We start from the raw sequence: 21,417 nt of genomic DNA on the forward strand, positions 1-21,417 counted from the left end.
TCGCTGAAGCCAACTCCTCCCAGAAAGGAGAGGAAAGGGAGGCCCAGACAGGTGAGAAGACTTGCCCAATGTCACCTAGAAAAGTAGGACAGACCTCGTTGTGAAGTGCCCCAAGACGGTGTGGGAAGGAGAATAGGCCTGTGTCTGTACTTGAGAACTCCTTGTGTATTCACTGGAGTCTCACATGTGCTGAGACCTTACCATGTGATTAACCTTGTAGGAAAAACAAAGACATAAAACTCAGCTTCTCCTTTCTAGGCTACAAGCTCCTTGAGGGCAGAGACTGGGTTGGAGTCCACTCCCAACCTTCCTTGACACCCACCTTGAGCCAGGCCCTGTGCTGGGCACTGGGATGCTGGAATAATGAGAGTCTGCCCCTGTCCTCAAGGACACATAAGTAAATGGAAAATCGCCACAAAGTATGACCTGTGCTACCGCAGAAGGAAGGATAAAGGTGTGGGTGCCAGAGCTCTAGCATAACCAGGCCAAGGGAGAAAGGGAAGGCTTCCAGGAAGAGGTGGCACCTGAGCTGGGTCTTAAAGAATAAGTAGGAGTCAGATTGGTGAAAAGGAAGGGAAGAAAGGCCCTTCTAAGAGATTCTGTTTACCAAACATTTACATGGTAGCAATAACAATAACAGTAATAACTCCAACATTAATTGACCATCTTACTATGTGCCAATCTCTGTATTTAAGCACTTATACATGTATTAACTCGTTTCACCCTCATAACAGTCTTTTGAAACTGTTACTATTATTATCCCCATTTTACAGGTAAGAATATTGAGGCCCAAAGAGCTTAATAACTTGCCCAATATCCCGAAGTTTGTACCTGGAACCAGAGTTCAAACATAGTCGTTTGGTTCCACACCTACAGCCCCAACCAGCACACTGTTTGCTTCTCAGATATGTACTTTGCCAGACCTGGTACTGGATGTAAGGCTACAAAGATGAATATTTGAATATGAACTATTTTATGTTCCAAAATTGATTTTAAAAGGCACAAAAATGAATAAAAAGAAGCTCAAAGTGTGTAAGGACAGAAGGACAAGAGAAGATTCCAGGTCTGAAGCTGCGCAAGGAAAAGTCCGATGCTGGGACTTCCCTGGTGGCTCAGTGGTTAAGAATCCTCCTGTCAATGCAGGGTACACGGGTTCGAGCCCTGGTCCGGGAAGATCCCACATGCCGTGGAGCAACTAAGCCCGTGCTCCACAACAACAGAAGCCACCGGAATGAGAAGCCCGCACACCGCGACGAAGAGTAGCCCCCGCTCACCGCAACTAAAGAAAGCCCGCACACAGCAATGAAGACACAACGCAGCCAAAGATGAAAATAAATAAATAAATTTATAAGGAAAAAAAAAGAAAAAGAAAAATCCAACGCTGCTGGAGGACAAGCAAAGCAGACATTAGGAAGAGGTGGAACTGGATTGGCGGGAAGGCCTTGAACGCCAGACCAAGGGGCTCAGATTTCTTCCATCAGTCAACTGGTTGTGAATCTACGTGCCAAGTTGTAATTTCAGGGGAGAGCTTGAAGGCAAAGACTGTCTATAGAACAAATCGATGTCTCTACAGATATGTGAGTGGTTGATAAAATACAAATCTATTTAAAAGAGCCCTTAAAACTAGTAACCTCCAGGTATTTTCTCCATCAACAGATACTAAAAATATAACAGCTATCTGGACAGGGGATCGATTTTTGTCCTTGTATTTAGAAAACCTGGATACCCCTGCTGTCAGGGATGGGAAGTAACAAAAAGGTTTTAAGCAAGGAATTCTTTGGATTGAAGGTCTGGGATTTTTGCCCTCCACCTACCCCTATACCTCCACCTCTCCAGGCTGGAAATCTACCATCTGAAGTCCCAAAGATGAGCCGAGCCCGGCGAAAAGCTCCGATGCAGAGATATTCTCACAAAGAGAGCTACGTAAGTACAAATGACTGTTTGATCAATCATTTGGCCTCAGCGTGGGATTTGGTTAGAATTAAAGCCATCTGGTTTGGGGGGGGGGGGGGTGGCTGGGGGAGGAGACATGCAGGCGGGAAAATGACCCACCCCCTCCCCCAAAAAGCATTGTTAAAATATAACAGGGAAAAACAGTAAAGTCTCTGCTGTTATTTCAGCCTAAGCCACTTAATACTTCAGCACATAAAGCAACTTATTTTATGACCTTTTCCCTTTAAAAAGTAAATCAGAAGACACTGCCTTGAATTCAGATATCTCTGAAACACACTACTCATCCCTCCCAGTGAAATATCCTGTTTCATAAACCTTCTTCGAGATACTTGAAACTGCAGATCACTAAATGCCTAGCTTTAGGCATCTGACATTCCAGAGAATTAATATTTAAACTTATTATAGGAAAAAAGAATTGAGTTTGGTTGAAGCATGAAATATTTAATAGTGTCTCCAAATTAGAAACCCGATTTTGTTTCGCACTGGAAATGCCAACGTTATTACCTGGGCTTTGCACTCAAATAAGATAAAATGCACAGGCAGTCTGAGATTAAACACACAATTACGGCTGTTTTCTCCAGAGAGAAGGGGAGCGAGACAGGTTTGGGGAGTGGAAGCGATTGAGTTTCATTTTTACGATACACTTAAAATTATATTATCATTCTCTGCCTTGGGGGTTGGACTTGAGAGGGCTGAAGCTACTTAACCACTGAAAACTGTGTCAAGATCGGTGAATCCACGGAGGCCTGTTCGTGGGCTCATGAAACCGTCTACATCTCGGAATGGGCCCGCTGCTGGGCGAAACCCGGGAATTTTCTCTACTCACTAGGACAAAAGTATTAAGTGGTTTGGGATAAAAATTAAGCTTCAATTGACACAGTGGATCCTGGCAGCCTCTGCCGGCACGTGTAATTTATTTACAGGGTTGGAAAGTCGGCAAAATACATCATCAACTCTTATACAAACTTCTATTAGGTATTAAATACCCAAGCCTCAGAGAAGTAATTCATACAGTCCACCAACGTTCCAAAATAAACCCAATCTCCAGGCCCCCCGGAGAGCTTAAAACAGCAAATGGGATCTGTATTTCTAAAGCTGGGTTTATAATACGCCCTGGTTTCTTGCTAAAGCCTTATTTGCCGTCAAACCTGTTATTTAAAAACAAAAGCAACAACATCTAAAAGAGTAATCTGGCTGCTAGAAAAGACACAAATAGGAAGAGACTGGGCCACAACGCAAGCAGGCCATCCCTGATACCCCTTCATACTCTCCCTTTCAGACCCAGGGTCAACATCCAAAGGCAAAGAAGCTTTGGGCAATAAAGCCTCCTGCAATTTCCACTTCAGAAGAAGTATGATCCCTTGAGAATGTCCACACTCACATACATTCTCATGAATGCACACACCCCCATGCAAGACCACAGACACAACCCAGCCGTGGGACCTCTTCCTTCCATAGAGGGTCATTTGACTCATTCATCATTTGACACAAAAGACCCATTTCCCACAAACTCTCAAGTTCACTCTGATCCCTGGTCTGTTCTCCCCACAAGCCTTTCTTCATCCCACCAAGCGTTTAATAAGAAATAATTATTTAATAGATCTCAAACCATCATGTCCAGTGAAGCACGCATTCTACACACGACGTGTGATGCGATCATGAGGAATTCTCTTCAAACAGATGTCTTCATAACCGATGGAAGGGCGACCGCAGCCAGGGCTCGGGCAACAAAGCTCCCCAAACTGCATGACAGGCTCAAAGAGGGACCTGAACCTGCAGTAACCGGCGGAATGAGTGTATGCGCTGCTTCTGAGAAGGGGCTGCTTCTAGGGGCCCTCCGGTCTCGGACTCCTTACCTGAGGACTCCATGTCACAACCAGGAACCACTGTCCTTCTACCACTTCTGCAGCCGAGCAGTGGGCAGAGCCCGATGGAGGCAGAGCTCCCCCTAAAAATCACACCTCAGCCTGTTAGCTGAGACTCAGACGTCTGCTCCGGGGACTGGTCATCCAGACCGGCCTGTGGCCTTCTGCTGCCTTCCCCCAGGGGTCGGGGCACACTCTGCAGCCACGGCGACTCCTTGCCACTACTTGGGTTTTAAGGGCCGTCCGTGAGAGCTCTGTGCTTTAGGGGCAAAGCACAGGCTTTGCAGTCAGACAGAGCTGGGTTCAAATTCCAGCCTCTATTACCTGCTACCTATACAGTGAGTCACTGTGAATTACATGGTAAGCTCATTATTTGGACAAATCAATTAACTTTTCCAAGCCTCATTTCCCCCATCTGTAAATTTAGAATAATGCCTCCTTTCCTCATAGGATTGTTGGGCTTTATTAAGTGCAATGACAGCTATAAACTGCTCGGCCTGGCAATGAGTAGGTGTTCAATAAAGATTAGTTGACCTCCCGCCCTCTTCCGGTTCCTTCTGTGCTCTACTTCAGGCGTCAAGAGTTCCAAAGAGATCAAATCTAGAACCTGACCTCTTTCCATACCCTAGATCCTTCCCAACTGCCCCAGCCAAGTTCATGTAGAATCCCGGAGCAACAGAGTAGGAAGAGACTATGGGTCATCCTGTGGAACTGCTTCCCATTTTACAGATGGGGAAACCAAGACTCAAAGCCAAGGGCATGGCCCACATGCATTGAGGCTGTACAATGGCGCGTGTGTTTGCTCCAGACAGTCCCAACCATAACCACCAAAAAAATTCAGGCCATGCAGGAAATGCATTATTCAGTGCGCGGACTGAAGGGCTCCTCTCAGTGCATCTGACTCAAATGCTGACTTTAAAAACACAGCTCGTAATGCTAACACAATCCGCCTCAATCCACCGGAAACCTTCTGAAGGAATAACCCTTTGGAGTTTAGGGAAAGACGGGGAAAAGGAGAAAACAGATGCTTCAAGTGACTTTAAACTAAAAGACACTGGGTTAGGGTTGTATTTTCTCCACCCCACCCCACCCCAGGTCTCTGTTTTCTTTCAGTTTCTTATAAATAAGGCTTTAGGAGACCAAAGCAGCCACAAAACTTTTCCCCTCTCTTTTCTGCTTCCCTTAACTCAGTAACTCAGCTATCAGTCCCGGACTTTGCTTCTAACGCCAAAGCATTTTTTTTTTTTCATTGTAAACTATTAATTCAGGCAGCGGCTGTTGATAAACAAGAAGTCCGTTTTAAACTGCTAGAATCATTAGCACAGGGAAGGCGAGCTGCACAAATATTTCAGGAGGTTGCTCTTTTTTCCTGGCCCTGGTATCGCAGCTGGGCTTTCTGCATGTTGCAGCTGAATTTTTCAAAGCCCAGGGTAGAGTTTGTTTCATTTCTTCTCCCCCTTGAACTGAATGTCTTTGTTTCTTTAAACACAAAAATAGACTACCCCCTACCAGAAGAAACAACTGCAAGTCTCTAGGTCTAAACTAATTGCAACTAAAATCTGTATTAGGAAAAAAAAAAAATAGCAAACCACACACTGTAATTTAACTTTGAATATAATCACAGATACAAGGTGAGGTTGTTGAAATACTACCATATCACCTTCAAAACAAGGAACTGCTTTTCTAAGAAAATTGAGAGAAAGAAGGGAGATTATCCTTTCTATGCAAAAGTCACCGTTAGCGACAGTCACTGGTCAATTTACAAATAAAGTTGGTATTTATTTGTTTGTTGTTTTTTTTCCCTATTCCTATCCAAAAAAGGGTTGAAAACCCCATTCCAAACTTTAGTTTCTCCCCTTTTCTAGGATGCTGGCCAAACTCCACAAAATAAAACCAAAGAAAATGATGATAATTATGCAACATTCAGAACAAAGAACATAAGAATATATTTTTTTAAATGATTCATTGTGCACTTATGCCTGTAATGGGATTTTAACACACTGTAAAAATAAGTGTGCTGGCGCACTTCGCTTCTCATGCAACTGTAACGCAGGGAGATGAAGAACTCAAAGATGGGGTGAGGTTTTTTTTTTTTCCAGAAGGAGGAGAAGTGTGAAGGAAAACCACGGCGTATAACCACGGCATATAAAGAAACATGTATTTTCATCACAGATGGAGCAACACAGCCTATGGATATGATTCCGCAGCCAAGATAGTCCTGAGACCTCAGCCCAGCTGAGCACTTCAGGTAAACGACTCAGAAACAACTAAGCCTAAATTAAGTTACGATCTCATGTGCTGGTCCCCGTTCCATTTTGCACGCCAAGTCTTAGCAGCTTCTAGAGAGCTTAGGAGGCAGGAAGGGAAGAGGAATTCTAGCCACACAAGATTCTTAGGGAATCTTTGGGAATTATATTTCCGCTACATGTCTATAAAAGATTTGTCGGGTACATAATTCTTATGACTGTAGACGCAACATGTTCCTATCTTATTTGTGTACCCACACACATACATGTTTCTCTTTGTCTCACTGAGCCTGACATTTGGCCAGCAGGTTTTTCTCCCCCTTATTTGAAACCTCAAGCACTGAAAAAATTTGGATCTGATTATTTCCGGATCACAGGACCAGCACTTTAAAATGGATGAAATGCAAGCAAATTGCCCACTAGAGCCGGAGGGGGTAAATGCTTTCAAAATAACTCATACCTTTCTATTATGGATGTGCTGGCCCCTCAAAAGCCTCCCCAGAACATCACAGTGGCTTCTGATTCAGATGAAGAAACTCTACCAGGTAATGCCAACCAAAACTGTCACGTCTTACTTTCCACCACCAGCCCCTAATGCCCCTAATGCAATCTACAACTGCTTTCCCTTCTTGTTTTCATTTTTAAAGAAAAATATATATACTAACTTTTTTTTAAGTTACAAGATTAACTACTTTTTGGAATTTTCAGCCACGTTATAATGGCCTTTTACTAATGGCAGAGTCCACATTTGTCATGATCGTCAGCCTCCTTTTTATTGCTAGGATGTGTCTAGTGTCAGAGCACAATGAAAATGGCCCAGTGAGTCGCTGAGAATTAAACAGTGAGCTCATTATCTGGTTTGGTCTGAGAGCAGTAATTCTGGTCAAACAGAATCTTCTGGTAAACTACGAAGTTATCTAATGATGGCATAGATACTAGTTACCAACTTCCAAAGATTCGAGACAGAAGAAATACCGAAAGCAAAAATATTTTAAATTCTCTGGGAACATTCGGGAGGCCGTCATGAACACCCAGCTCTCAGCCCCCAACACACACACATGGAAGGTACAAGTTGTGGAACCAGAATCAAACTTTGGAACAGGAAGCCTTAGAAACTGCCACTTACTGTCTGTAGCCTTGAGCACATCCTTGAACCTTAATGTCTTCATCTATAAAATGGGAATCACAGTAATAAGAAGCCAGCGCTTCTACATCTGTCCCCTCGGAACAGCCCGCAAGGTAGGCAGAGCTCAGCTGGCATGAGGACAGATGAGGGAACGTGTGGGGGACACACGTTGAAAACTGTAAACCACTGTGCACAGGGAGCGAGCATCATCGGGCCATCGCCACAAAGCTGACGGCCTCCATAAAGTCCAGATGTTTACTTTCTTTCCTTGTCAGGACTTCGAAAAGCAGAGTGTCGGGTATTTAATAATAAGAAAGAAAAAACGTAGCATCTGGTAATTTGCCTTTTCAGCTGTTTGGAATCTGGATAAACAGGACTCTGTCATAAACAGATCGTGATTCTTATTGTAAATGATGACAATGTTAGTCCATGACGACGCACCATCCCCAGTGCCTCCTAACTGCAGATCTGGAAACGCAGAGGACCCCAACATTTACGGACAAGCTGCTGGATTCAAGAGCTCACTCCCTTCCTCGGCTTAGGGTCTGTCCGAAACGGAAGGCAGATCATTTGAAACCTGATTCCAAACCAGGCAATACTGTCTTCTCTCCGGTCACCAGGCAGCAGTGGCCACAAAAGACCTGCAGCTTGGCTCCTCTCAGCTTCCTCTGGCTAGGGCACCAGAGTTAAAGTCGTTAAAGTCAACATTTAAAAAATCAAACCTCTCTCCCTCCTCACCCTACCCTCTTTATCTCAAGTATCGCTGACCATAACACGGTGCCCTACAAGAATTAATAAAAGTGACCCCTTTTTCCTTCTTAGTTTATAAAGTATTCTTACAACAACTGTTTCATTTTCCCTTGGGAGGAAGCATTATTACCTCTCGTGCAAATGGAAAACCAGAAGTTGAGAACGTTAAACACATTACAAGAGTAATCTCCAAAATAACCAGGCACTGAGGCGGCCCTTTCACACTCTATCACTAATGCTCTCTTCAGTCTTTCCAAGTAAGTCGCACGGTAGATTTACAAATGAGGAAACTAAGGCTCAGAGAAGAGAAATAACTTCCCCTGGTCCCACAGATCTTGGATGGCAGAGTCTTATAATTTCCAGCACGGTCAATAAATATTTTTCAGTTGGTATTCTTACCTGTCTGTTTCCAATAAGCCTGAGACTTGGAGCTAGACACCAAATATTCAAAGGGTTGCGATGTCTAGGGAATATTTGGGTGGGAATGGCGGCAGTAAGAAGGTTTCCTTTACGGCATTTTCAAGAGGGCTGCCCAGCTCTGGTTTTGTGACAGGCCACTGCCTGGCTTGACTACGGGGAAAAATTCGCACAGAGGGACAGAGGCCAGGTCCAAGCAATGGGCTGGCCAGAAACCCCGCACCCAGTAGGCCTCAGTTTCCTCATCTTTTAAATGGATGGGACAAATCCTACCCCACCAGCCTTGCTGGGGGCTATGAAGAAAACAGCAGCGTCTTAAAAAATTTAATCAGTACAACCATCTTAAGGTACAAAGAAAGAGGTGCTTCCTCACATTCTTTTATCCTCCTCTGCCCCTTTCAAATATAATCCTGATTTAAAGATCTCATGTTTTAGACATTGGGGGTGTGTGGATAAAAATAATTGGGATTTGGGGGAATGGAAGTCAGAAGGTGTACACAATGCATCCACACGAAAGGTCTCTAACTACGGCTTGGAACAAAGGCTATGTTTGGGAGAGCCATTTATTAGGTCTGCAGAGAACTCGATCTGCAATTGACAGCTATTTTTTTTTTAACACAAAATGTTGCAGGAGGGTATCTATTTAAGGGAGGATTGTGTATGGAGTGGGGCAAGGGAGGGAGCTCAGGGCAGCAAATATTACTCATGTCTTGCTGCACAGCCCTCTCTCTCCCTAGTAAAAGAGAACCTCATGTGTGTATTCCAGTAATAATACGCTAAAGGTGTTTTTTTCTATATCTACCCTTTAAAAAATGACCTCTATCTCTTGGAGAAGAGACCGACATTTAAAACAACGAGACAACGGCTTCCCTGGTGGCGCAGTGGTTGAGAGTCCGCCTGCCGATGCAGGGGACATGGGTTCGTGCCCTGGTCTGGGAAGATCCCACATGCCGCAGAGCGGCTGGGCCTGTGAGCCATGGCCGCTGAGCCTGTGCTCCGCAACGGGAGAGGCCACAACAGTGAGAGGTCCGCGTACAGCCATAAATAAATAAATAAATAAATAAATAAAACAACGAGACAAGAAATAGTGCTCTCCTACAAAGTCAGGTGTTTTCATTAAAAAGAAAAAAAGTGTTTATATTTATTTCATTTTACTAGTCTTTGCATTGGGGAGTTGGGGTTTTTTCGTTTTGTTTTGTTTTTAACCTGAAAGGAGCTCTCATCTCTAAAAGCAAGCCACCCTACCTTTTCTAAGTTGCTGGGGCTGATTGATGCTAAAGTAGTGATGCCTACAGAGCCATAAAACACACTTTTTTCCTTCCTTAAGAATCAGCTGGAAATAGAACCAAGAGGTCCCGAACACTGAAATAATGAAACCCCAAAGCTTTGGTTTCTCCCAGGGAAAAAAAGGTGGGGGCAGGGGGGAGGACACGGTGCCTCAACAATTTCCCCAATTTCTGGTTAATTATCTGTCAGCATGAAACTTATAAATAATGGCTCAATAATAATTAACTGTGATGAGAAGAACATGTTCATGAGAATCCAGCCTCATTGCTGACTCTGACCCATTAATTATACTGGAGCCTGCACCTTATACCCACCAGCCTTACTGGGTAGAGGAAGGGTATTGCAAACTAACTTTTGACCCAAAACTATGCTTCTGAAGCAACAAATACAGAACAGCCATTGTTAAAGTCGGGACTTGACTCAGGCTAGATTATAGATTCATAAAATTTTCCATCAGGAATCCAGAAATCATCTGGTATAATTAATTCCTTACTTGACAGATGGGGAAACTGAGGTCCCAACAGGCGAGGGGTCTTGCTGAAGGCTTCTGGTTTTTGTTATTGAGGGAGACTGGAATACTTCAAAGGATGCCTTTAGCAGCCTCAGAGATAGACATACTCGAGTTGCTACTCATCCTAATTTATAATAAGATTTTGACAAGTTTCACACAACTTTTATCAGAAACATACAGAAGCAAAATTATGTAATCTGAGCTGTCTATACACCCATCTTCCCCAATATAGGCTACTGAGTTTAAATTAGATGCTTCCTAAACAATCATCGTTTCAGAATGACAAGCGAGTCCCAAACAACTCGAGAGAAACTGATGAACTCCGGAGAAAGTTCTACCAAGTCTTCTCCGGAGGATTCCTACAAAGGCCTGCGGTAGAAACGTCAGAGAGCCCAAATCTCTCCACACCCACGGCCAGGCACGTCGGCGGGGCCAGACTTACCCTTACCGGCGGCAGAGGCCTTGGACGGACCGTAGTCTCGGGGGCTCCGGGGCTCGAGGAGGTCGTGGGCGCGCAGTGGCGCGGGCAGCAAGTCACGCGGACCCCCATCCCCGCAGCCCCCGCTGCTCACCGTGACCCTGAAGGCCATGTGCGGGCCGAGGCCAGCGGGCCCCCGGCCGGGACCCGGAGCGCCGGGGGCCTCCTTCGGCCTCTTGTCTGAGTGCGCCTCGGCCACCTCGCAGTGCATGGCGCCGGGGCGGGGCGCACCGCTGGAGGTCGCGCCGGGCTCCTGCGGAGGGGAGAAAGCACAGGCGCGTTAGAATGAGCGGAGCGGTCCCCTTCTCGTCCGGAGGCCGAGGTTTGGTCAGGTCACCATCCCTGCGTTTATTCCTCCTTTTTGAAATGGGTTCGCGCCACCACACTCACCCTAACGTGACACTCACCCTAACCAACCTGATCCGCGTAAAAGGCCCCTTCCAGGGCGCAGGAGCGGCTGGCCGTTCTTCCCTGGCTTGTGGAGGGCCCGGCCACCCAATCCGCCCCCACCAAGCCCTCTTTGGACGAATGGGGAAACTGAGGCCTGGAGAAGGGACAACGCCTGTGCGCGTCACCCAGTGAGATACAGAGCGGGCGGCAACCAGAGATTCCCGGAGTAGGGCTCTGGCGAAGCCGCGGAGACTGCTCGGGGTAGGTCACCCGCTGCACTCCTCGCCTCGTGGGCGCTCTGGGAGCCGGCTGCGCGCAGGGACCGCGGACTGAGCACCCACAGGCCGGGGGAGAGACACTCTGAGATCCCACCACCACCACCCAAGCTGCGAAAATGGGAGTCGGAGGATAGGCGCTCACTCCCGCGATGCGAACCCATCACACGCACACTCCCACGCGCAGCTGAGAAAACGAACCTATCGCGCGTGCAAACCTGCACAAAGTCGGTAGCCCATGCACGCCCGCTTCCACACACACCAAACACCCCGCAAATGCACACTCGGGGACACGACGTGCCATACACACTACCCTCATTCACCCGCTCAGACTCTCAGCAACACTAGCAGCCGCACACGGTCTCACACTCCCCGCGCGCGCGCGCTGCGTGCCCCTCCACAGAGCCTTGGGCCTTCCATCGTCCCTCCTGGAAAAGGGCCCCGGGCCCCCAAACTCTCCTTTCCCCTCGCGCTCCCCGCGCCATCCCAAAGCTCCCCAATTCCACCTTCCCTGGGACGCCAGCCTCGGATGTCTGGCCGGGCGCCCGCCCGCTTCCCGGGCCGCGGGCCGCGCCCCCTCTCACCTCGCCCCGCTCACCTCGCGGCTGCCGCAGCAGCTTGCTCCCGGGGCGCGAGGCTAGGCGCGCCTCCACTGGCGCCGCAGCCCCAGCAGCAGCAGAGTCCAGCGGGGCGGCACCCCGGGGCGGGGGCGGGGCCGCGGCCGGCCTGACAGCCTCTCCAGCCACTGGCTCGCTGCGGCCGCCCCACCGAAGCCAATCGCGGCGCGAGGGCGGAGCCTCCGCCCTCGGGCCAGGGCCAGCCGGGCGCAAGGCTGGGCGGAGGGTTTGACAGGCGGCGGCCGGCGGCGCCCGGTGCTGCGCGGCCCCCCTCCTCAGGCTGCCGATGAGGGCAGGCCCGCGGGGCGGCGCCGCGGGCTGCAGGGCCTGGGCTCTGTCGTCGGGGCTGGGCTGGCCAGGGCGGCGGAACGCCTTGGGTATCAGGAAAGCCGGGCTCAACCTGGCTCTTTTCCGTCTTTCCCAGTGGCTGAGACAAGACCCTTCTTGCCCTGTCCAGCATCAGTTTTCTCCTGGTCAAACGGGACCGGCCAACCCTGCTACCGCGGAGACAATGGATGTGAAAGTGCTTTAAACGTTTCCTGCAGAATCCAACCCGCTCACTCCAGAGCTCCCACAGCTTTCACAGCGGGTCAGCAGCAAGGTTGGGACCGAACCCACGGCTCTCAGACCACTTGTCTTAAGTTTTTGTTTCTGTGGTGGTTTTCACCAAAAAGGAAACAGACTAGAGGGTCTCATTCCGAAGTTAAACAAAAATAGATACCCGGATCCCAACTAGAAAACATCCCCAAGTGAATCTGTGAATCTGTCTGGGAGCAGGGTCCCAGCACCTCGAATTTTAGCGAGCCCCCAGGAGGTGCTTACAGCCCCGGGGGTTGAGACCCACTCCTCTAAGTTCCTCCAGGACCTGCAACCTGGTTCCCCTGCATTCTGGCTCCCCTCACGGACAGCAGTGTCCCAGTGAGTCCTGCCCAATGTGTACAAAGAACACTGGACTAAGAACAAGACCTCAGGGTGACTGGAAGCAGTAGCTCAGTTCCCTTTTCTGAGCCTCAGTTTCCTCCTGTGTAAAATGGGGTTGTTCACCCAGGCCAGGTCTATTTGCCAAGGCTACTGGAGGTTCCACCCAGGTCCTTGAGACCGTCTCTGCATTTCACGTTGGCCTGCCCTGCTCCACACCGTTTACTGGTGATCTGGGCCCACTCCAAGGAGCCTGCCTGGCTCCGCACTCTTTGAAGAGAGGGGTCTGGTCTCTTTGGCCTTGGTCTAAAATTGAAAAATGTATACGGAGCCCCTCCCTACTACTCAACAAGTCAGGCCTCACAACATAGGAGTCCACACAGAGTAAGAGACCTCAAGCAGCATCCCCGGATTCTTGGAAAACAAGGATTTCAGAATCACAGAATCCTAAAATCTGATTTCCTATCATTGGTTAAATATAGCATCTTAAAGTTAGAGAGCAATAAAGGTAGGAAGGACCTTGGAGATTTCATTAGACCCACCCCCACGTTCAGAGGAGAGAGGATGTGACCGGCCCACAGTATGGTGGGGTGTGGCAGAGCTGGCACTGGAATGCAGGCTGCCTGACTCCTAGTCCAGCGCTCTTCCTCTATACCAGCCTGATGCCTCGAATAGGTACAGGATGTCAGCCAATCCCACGCATTGCACACAGGCCAAGGGCCATGGGCTGCATAAGAGCACAAAGGTCTTGCCTCTACCCGAGGATCTGGAGTTGGGTATTACTGCTACTTATATGGCAGGAGGGGAAGGGATGGAAGGAGTAAGAGTAGCTCACCAATGCCTCCAAGGCACCAGCAGGTGCTCCTCCCCCACCCCCTCACTCTTCTGAAGCTCTAGGGCTGGTTCTGGCACCAATAAGCCTTGCGGCTTTAGGTAAATCAGGACCTCATTCTGCACCTAAGATTCCCCCTCAGAAAGCAAGAGGACTGGGAGATCACTGACCTTTCCAGCTCTGCTCTTTGGTGAGGCCAGGAACCAAGTCCTCCGCCTTACCTCCCCACCACACGTACACACACGTACCCACACGCACAGCACTGCACACTTAGTCAGAACTCAGGAAACATTTGCTGTAGAAGTCACTTAATGAACTGGAACTGCAGGCAAAGATTCTCCAAATTTCCAGGTTGCAGCCACAGCTCATTTAGTTATTCTTTGCTGAGTACCTACCCTGATCCAAGTCCCATGCCTGAGCTAGGGACATGGAGATCCTGCCTTTCCCTCAGTGAACTCACAGCTCCACCCTACCAGGATGGATGGGTTTGTGAAGCCTGGCAAAGCAATGAGAAGGTTAATCTACTCAATAGAACAGACCTCTTAAACGTGGTATGTGGCAGGACCTCTTTGCAGATATACAGAATCCAGCGGGTATATACATTTTTTTTTTCCTAGAAGAAAACACAAAAAGTGTTAACAGTGGTTAAGGGAATGGAGGACTGGGGGGAAGCCTGTACTTTTCATTTTACACTTCTCTGAACTGTTTGTATTTTCTAACAATATATATTTTTCTCTCTCCCTTTCAACAAGGGGTATTTAAGAGTAGTAGGATTACGGACTGTAATTTTTTTCCTTATACTTTTAGTATGAAAATAAAATTCATTAATATTTTAATTGTCAAGAACAAAACAAAGCAAAACAAATAAAGTCCGCTTCTCCCTTTAGCAGGCCAGGCAATAATGTGTGCTTTTTTACACTAACCAATGTGCCTGCTCAAACACAGTCTGTCTTGTTTTGAGGTTTCTTTGGGTTGGTTTTCTTTTTTTTTAATTTATTTTATTTATTTATTTTTGGCTGCGTTGGGTCTTCATTGCTGCGTGCTGGCTTTCTCTAGTTGCGGTGAGCGAGGGCTACTCTTCATTGAGATGCACAGACTTCTCATTGCGGTGGCTTCTCTTGTTGTGGAGCACGGGCTCTAGGCATGCGGGCTTCAGTAGTTGTGGCACATGGGCTCAGTAGTTGTGGCTCATGGGCTCTAGAGCGCAGGCTTGGCAGTTGTGGCACACGGGCTTAGTTGCTCCACGGCATGTGGGATCTTCCCGGACCAGGGTTCAAACCCATGTCCCCTGCATTGGCAGGCGGATTCTTAACCACCGCACCACCAGGGAAGCCCTCTTTGGTTTTTATTTTTGCCCTCTGGTCCCACATATGGTCTGTCTACTAGGTAACTCCATCTGTATCCATCTGCCAAAACAAACATCATTATTTCTTCTCTGACTTTGTTCCTCCTCCTCTCCCATACTCCCGTATCTGATCTGCCATGAATACACCTAATAGTCCTCCTCCTCTCCATCCTCACTCCTCACTGCTACATCTCTTCCCAACTCTTCTTCCTGCCTCCAGCTTCATCTTCTTCCCAATCATTCATTTTCCGTACTGGTCTCCCTATAAATCCCTAAAATATAGATCTGACCATGTCACTTCCCTGTTTAAGCCTCATTAACAACTTCCAATGGCCATCTAAATAAAGTCAAACCATTTTCTCACCGCACCTCTTAGCTCTATCCTATGTTCCAAGTACCTTAGAAAATTTTTCATCTCCTAGAACCTGGAACACATATTCATGCCTTCATAGCTTTGTATATGATGTTTCCTATGCTAACACTTTCCCTTTGGTTCACTCCTTCCTAAGAATCATTTAGTACCCAGCTCAAGTGTCACTTTTTCCCAGAAGACTTCCCTGAATCCTCTGGCTAGAATTATTTTCTTCCTACATATTCTCACAGCAATCTCTGCTTCATTCTATCTCAGAACCTGTTACACTGCTTTATAATGACCTATCTGTCTCTCCCTCTAGACTGAGAGCTCTCTGAGAGCAGGAGCACATTTTGCCTTTGTAACTCCAGAGCCTAGAACTGATTCAGGCACAAAGTCAGCACTAGGTAAGTGTTTATTGAATGTTGATTGAATTATTAAAGAATGACCACTACTTCCTTTGCTTGCCTGAATTTCTGGCTAAGTGCTTCTTCATCCTATTGTGACCTCCCCCCTCACCACCTTTATAAGCATATACTCAGAAAAAATAGACATTTCTATGTCTAGGGTCTCCTGTGTCCTGGAGACATGAGGAAGGAGAAGGAATAGAGGTGATAGATGTTACTCTGCTTACCCTGCCTCTATTTCTTGCAGCAAGGGAAGAATTAACATTCACTGGGGAAACTACTCTGTGCCGGGTACTACGGCTGATGGTCTCCTTATGGAATCTCATTTAATTCTGACAACTCTGAGAAAAAGAGCATATCTTTCCTATCTTATAGATGAAAAAAATAAAAGCTCAAAATTGATTTGCCAAGGTTCTCATGGTCAAAAGTGTCTGCCTCCCATACATCTATGGCCAACTTATCTTTGATACGAGTGCCAAGATCGCTCATTGAGGAAAGAATAATCTTTTCAACAAATGGTGCTAGGACAACTGGATATCTACATGCAAAAGAATGAAGTTGGATCCCTATCTCAAACCATATACAAACACTGACTCAAAATGGATCAACATCCTAAATATAAGAGCTAAAACCGTAAAACACTTAGAAGAAAACACAGGGGTAATCTATGTGACCTTGGATTTGGCAATGGATTCTTAGATGTGACACCAAAAACACAAGCACAAAAGAAAAAAATAGATAAATTGACTTCATCAAAATTAAAATCCTTTGTGCATCAAAGAACATTATGAAGATAGTGAAAAAACAACTTAGCGAATGGGAGAAAAATATTTGCAGATCATGCAACTGATAAGAGTCTAGTATCCAGAATACATAAAGAACTCTTACAACTCAGCAACAAAAACAACCCAATCAAAAAAATGAGCAAAAGACATAGAGAATGGACTTGAGGACACGCGGAGGGGGAAAGGGTAAGTTTGGATGAAGTGAGAGAGTAGCACTGACATATATACACTACCAAATGTAAAATAGATAGCTAGTGGGAAGCAGCTGCACAGCATAGGGAGATCAGCTAGGTGCTTTGTGACCACCTAGATGGGTGGGATAGGGAGGGTGGGAGGGAGGCGCAAGAGGGAGGGGATATGGGGATATATGTATACATATAGCTAATTCACTTTGTCATACAGCAGAAACTAACACAACATTGTAAAGCAATTATACTCCAATAAAGATGTTAAAAAAAAAATGGGCAGAGGACTTGAATAGACTTCTCTCCAAAGAAGATGCACAAATGGCCAACAAGTATGTACATGAAAAGATGCTCAACATTATTAGTAATTAGGGAAATGCAAATCAAAACCACAATGAGATATCACTTCACACCTATTAGGATGGCTATAATTTTAAAAATTAAAAATCAAAAGAACAGGGACTTCCCTGGTGGCGCAGTGGTTAAGAATCCACCTGCCAATGCAGGGGACATGGGTTCAAGCCCTGGTCGGGGAAGATCCCACATGCCGCAGGGCAACTAAGCCCATGTGCCACAACTACTGAGCCTACACTCTAGAGCCCAGGAACCACAACTACTGAGCCCGCGTGCCACACCTACTGAAGCCCATGTTCCTAGAGACCGTGCTCCACAACAAGAGACGCCACTGCAATGAGAAGCCCGTGCACCACAACAAAGAGTAGCCCCTGCTTGCCGCAACTAGAGAAAGTCCTCACACAGCAACGAAGACCCAACACAACCAAAAATAAATAAATAAATAAATAAATTTATTTTTAAAAAATCGAAAGAACAGAAAATAACAAATATTGGCAAGCATGTGGAGAAAGTTGAGTCCTCATACATTGCTGGTGGGAATGTAAAATGGTTTAGCCACAACTGGAAAACAGTTTGACAATTCCCCAGAAAGTTAAACATGGAATTACCATATGACCCAGCAATTCTATGTCTAGGTATATGCCCAAAAGAACATTGTTGTGAAAACAATCCAAATGTTCATCAAAGAATGAATGGATGAATGGATAAACAAATTGTGAAAAAATATATGTAAAGGAATAAAGTACTGACACAGGCTACAACATGGATAAACCTCAAAAACATTACGCTAAGTGAAAGAAGCCAGACACAAAAGGTCATGTATTGTATGAGTCCACTTATATGAAATATCCAGAAGAGGTAAATTCATAGGAGATAGAAAGCAGATTAGTGGTTGACAGGGGCTCGGGGGAGGGACCAATGGGAAGTATCTGCTTAATGGGTATAGGTTTCCTTTTGAGGTAACGAAAAAATGCTGGCACTAGGTAGAGGTAGTGGTTACACAACATTGTGAATGTACTAAATGACACTGAATTGTTCACTTTTAAATGGCTACTTTTATGTTATATGAATTTCACTGCAATAAAAAATTTTAATGTAATTAAAATTTAAAAGATTATCTACCTGAGTCCAAAGCCTGGACTTTTCACTGCATTTCAGGGCTCTCACTGGGGTCAGTCCATAGAAGAGCTTCTATAATGGTTGTCGCTCTGGTGCTATCAAGCTGAGGGACATGAGCAAGTCACCATCCCTGGTTCCTCGATACTACACCTGTCAAATAAAGGTGATAGTACCTGACCCACCAGGCTTCTGTGGAGACTCAATGAGAAGGTGGAAAAAGGTAAAATCAATTGGAAAATGAGAGGTAATGATGATGATTAATGAAATACCCAACTTACTTCTCCTACCATTTCTAGAATTCATAATTATAACTTGAAGATGCTCTTTTAAAGAACAAATCAGCGACTTCCCTGGTGGTGCAGCAGTTGAGAACACACCCGCCAGTGCAAGGGACACAGGTTTGATCCCTGGTCCAGGAAGATCCCATCTGCCACGGAGCCACTAAACCTGTGCATCACAACTACAGAGCCTGAGCTCTAGAGCCCACGAGCCACAACTACTGAGCCTGAGTGCCACGACTACTGAGCCCACATGCTGCAACTACTGAAACCAGTGTGCCAAGATCCTGTGCTCCACAGCAAGAGAAGCCACTGCAATGAGAAGCCCATGCATGGCAATGAAGACCCAATGCAGCTAAAAAAATTCTTTTTATTTTTTATTTAAAAAATAAAACAAATAAAAACCAAATCAAACAAACAAACAAAAACCTGGAGAACCCCAATATGGAACACAGTCACAAGAGGCCAAAGATGATGTTTTATATGTACACTCATATATGATTAGAGAATAAGAACCAATTTAGGAATAGAAAGAAACTTTCTTAACTAGATAAGCGCAGCAACAAAAACAAAACAAAACCTACAGCTAACATCACACGCTTACACTACACTTAATGATAGAGACTGAATGCTTTCCCCCTGAGATCCAGAACATGGTAAGGATATCTACCTTCACTATTCCTATTCAACATCATACTGGAAGTCCTAGCAAGTGCAGTAAGGCAAGAAAATAATTAAATAAAAAGGCATACAGCAGAAAACTATAAGACACTGATGAAAGAAATTAAAGATGATACAAACAGATGGAGAGATATACCATGCTCTTGGACTGGAAGAATCAACATTATGAAAATGACTATACTATCCAAAGCAATCTACAGATTCAATGCAATCTCTATCAAACTACCAATGGAATTTTTCACAGAACTAGAACAAGAAATTTCACACTTTGTATGGAAACACAAAAGACCCTGAATAGCCAAAGCAATCTTGAGAAAGAAAAACGGAGCTGGAGGAATCAGGCTCCTGGGCTTCAGACTATACTACAAAGCTACAGTAATCAAGACAGCATGGTACTGGCACAAAAACGGAAGTATAGATCAATGGAACACGATAGAAAGCCCAGAGATAAACCCATGCACATATGGTCACCTTATCTTTGATACATGAGGCAAGAATATACAATGGAGAAAAGACAGTCTGTTCAATAAGTGGTGCTGGGAAAACTGGACAGCTACAGGTAACAGAATGAAATTAGAACACTCCCTACCACCATACACAAAAATAAACTCAAAATGGATTAAAGACCTAAATGTAAGGCCAGACACTATAAAACTCTTAGAGGAAGACATAGGCAGAACACACTATGACATAAATCACAGTGAGATCCTCTTTGACGCACCTCCTAGAGTAAGGGAAATAAAAACAAAAATAAACAAATGGAACCTAATGAAACTTAAAAGCTTTTGTACAGCAAAGGAAACCATAAACAAGACGAAAAGACAACCCTCAGAATGGGAGAAAATATTTGCAAACAAAGTAACTGACAGGATTAATATCCAAAATATACAGCAGCTCATGCAGCTCAATATCAAAAAAACAAACAACCCAATACAAAAATGGGCAAAAGACCTAAATAGACGTTTCTCCAAAGAAGATATACAGATTGTCAACAAACACATGAATGGATGCTCAACATCACTAATCATTAGAGAAATGCAAATCAAAATTACAATGAGGGGACTTCCCTGGTGGCGCAGTGGTTGAAAGTCCACCTGCCGATGTAGGGGACATGAGTTTGAGCTCTGGTCCGGGAAGACCCCACATGCCACAGAGCAACTAAGCCTGGGTGCCATAAATACTGAGACTGCGTGTCACAACTGCTGAAGTCCACACGGCTAGAGCCCATGCTCCACAACAAGAGAAGCCACCGCAATGAGAAGCCCACACACCGCAACAAAGAGTAGCCCCTGCTCGCCGCAACTACAGAAAACCCGCATGAAGCAACGAAGACCCAACGTGGCCATAAATACATAAATAAATAAGTAAATTTATTTTAAAAAACTACAATGAGGTATCACCTCACCCTGGTCAGAATGGCCATCATAGAAAATCTACAAACAACAAATGCTGGAGAGGGTGTGTAGAAAAGGGAACCCTCTTGCACTGTTGGTGGGAATGTAAATTGATACAGCCAGTATGGAGAACAGTACGGAGGTTCCTTAAAAAACTAAAAATAGAACTACCATATGACCCAGCAATCCCACTACTGGGCATATACCCTGAGAAAACCATAACTCAAAAAGAGTCATGTACCACAATGTTCATTGCAGCACTATTTACAATAGCCAGGACATGGAATCAACCTAAGTGCCCATCGACAGATGAATGGATAAAGAAGATGTGGCACATATATACAATGGAATATTACTCAGCCATAAAAAGAAATGAAATTGAGTTATTTGTAGTGAGGTGGATGGACCTATTGTCTGTCATACAGAGTGAAGTAAGTCAGAAAGAGAAAGACAAATACTGTGTGCTAACACATATATATTGAATCTAAAAAAAAAAAAGGTTCCGAAGAACCTAGGGGCAGGACAGGAATAAAGACGCAGACGTAGAGAATGGACTTGAGGACATGGGGAGGGGGAAGTGTAAGCTGGGACGCAGTGAGAGAGTGGCGTGGACATATATACACTACCAAATGTAAAACAGATAGCTTGGGAGAAGCAGCCGCATAGCACAGGAGATCAGCTTGGTGCTTTGTGACCATCTAGAGGGGTGGGATAGGGAGGGTGGGAAGGAGACGCAAGAGGGAGGGGATATGGGGATATATGTGTACATATAGCTGATTCACTTTGCTATACAGCAGAAACTAACACAACATTGTAAAGCAATTATACTCCAATAAAGATGTTTTTTTAAAA

General features: G+C 45.6%; 1 protein-coding gene across 4 annotated transcripts in view; it reads right to left on the bottom strand.

Annotated features, from left to right (window-relative positions):
• The window catches only part of GLIS1 (GLIS family zinc finger 1), a 227,014-nt gene extending 215,004 nt beyond the window's left edge, over positions 1-12,010 (bottom strand). For 3 of the 4 annotated variants that reach the window (XM_067726209.1, XM_067726208.1, XM_067726205.1), the window contains exons 1-2: positions 11,897-12,010; positions 10,598-10,886 (exon numbers count right to left, since the gene is read on the bottom strand). In XM_067726209.1, the coding sequence (XP_067582310.1) occupies positions 10,598-10,844 (247 nt within the window). In that variant the 5' untranslated portion in view covers positions 10,845-10,886; positions 11,897-12,010. Of the gene's footprint in view, positions 1-10,597; positions 10,887-11,882 lie in introns of all 4 variants that reach the window. The other variant, XM_067726206.1, reaches the window with a different exon arrangement.
• Positions 12,011-21,417: the final 9,407 nt, after the last annotated feature.

Source organism: Pseudorca crassidens, chromosome 2, assembly GCF_039906515.1.
Source record: "Pseudorca crassidens isolate mPseCra1 chromosome 2, mPseCra1.hap1, whole genome shotgun sequence".
In the NCBI taxonomy this organism is placed as follows: domain Eukaryota; kingdom Metazoa; phylum Chordata; class Mammalia; order Artiodactyla; family Delphinidae; genus Pseudorca; species Pseudorca crassidens.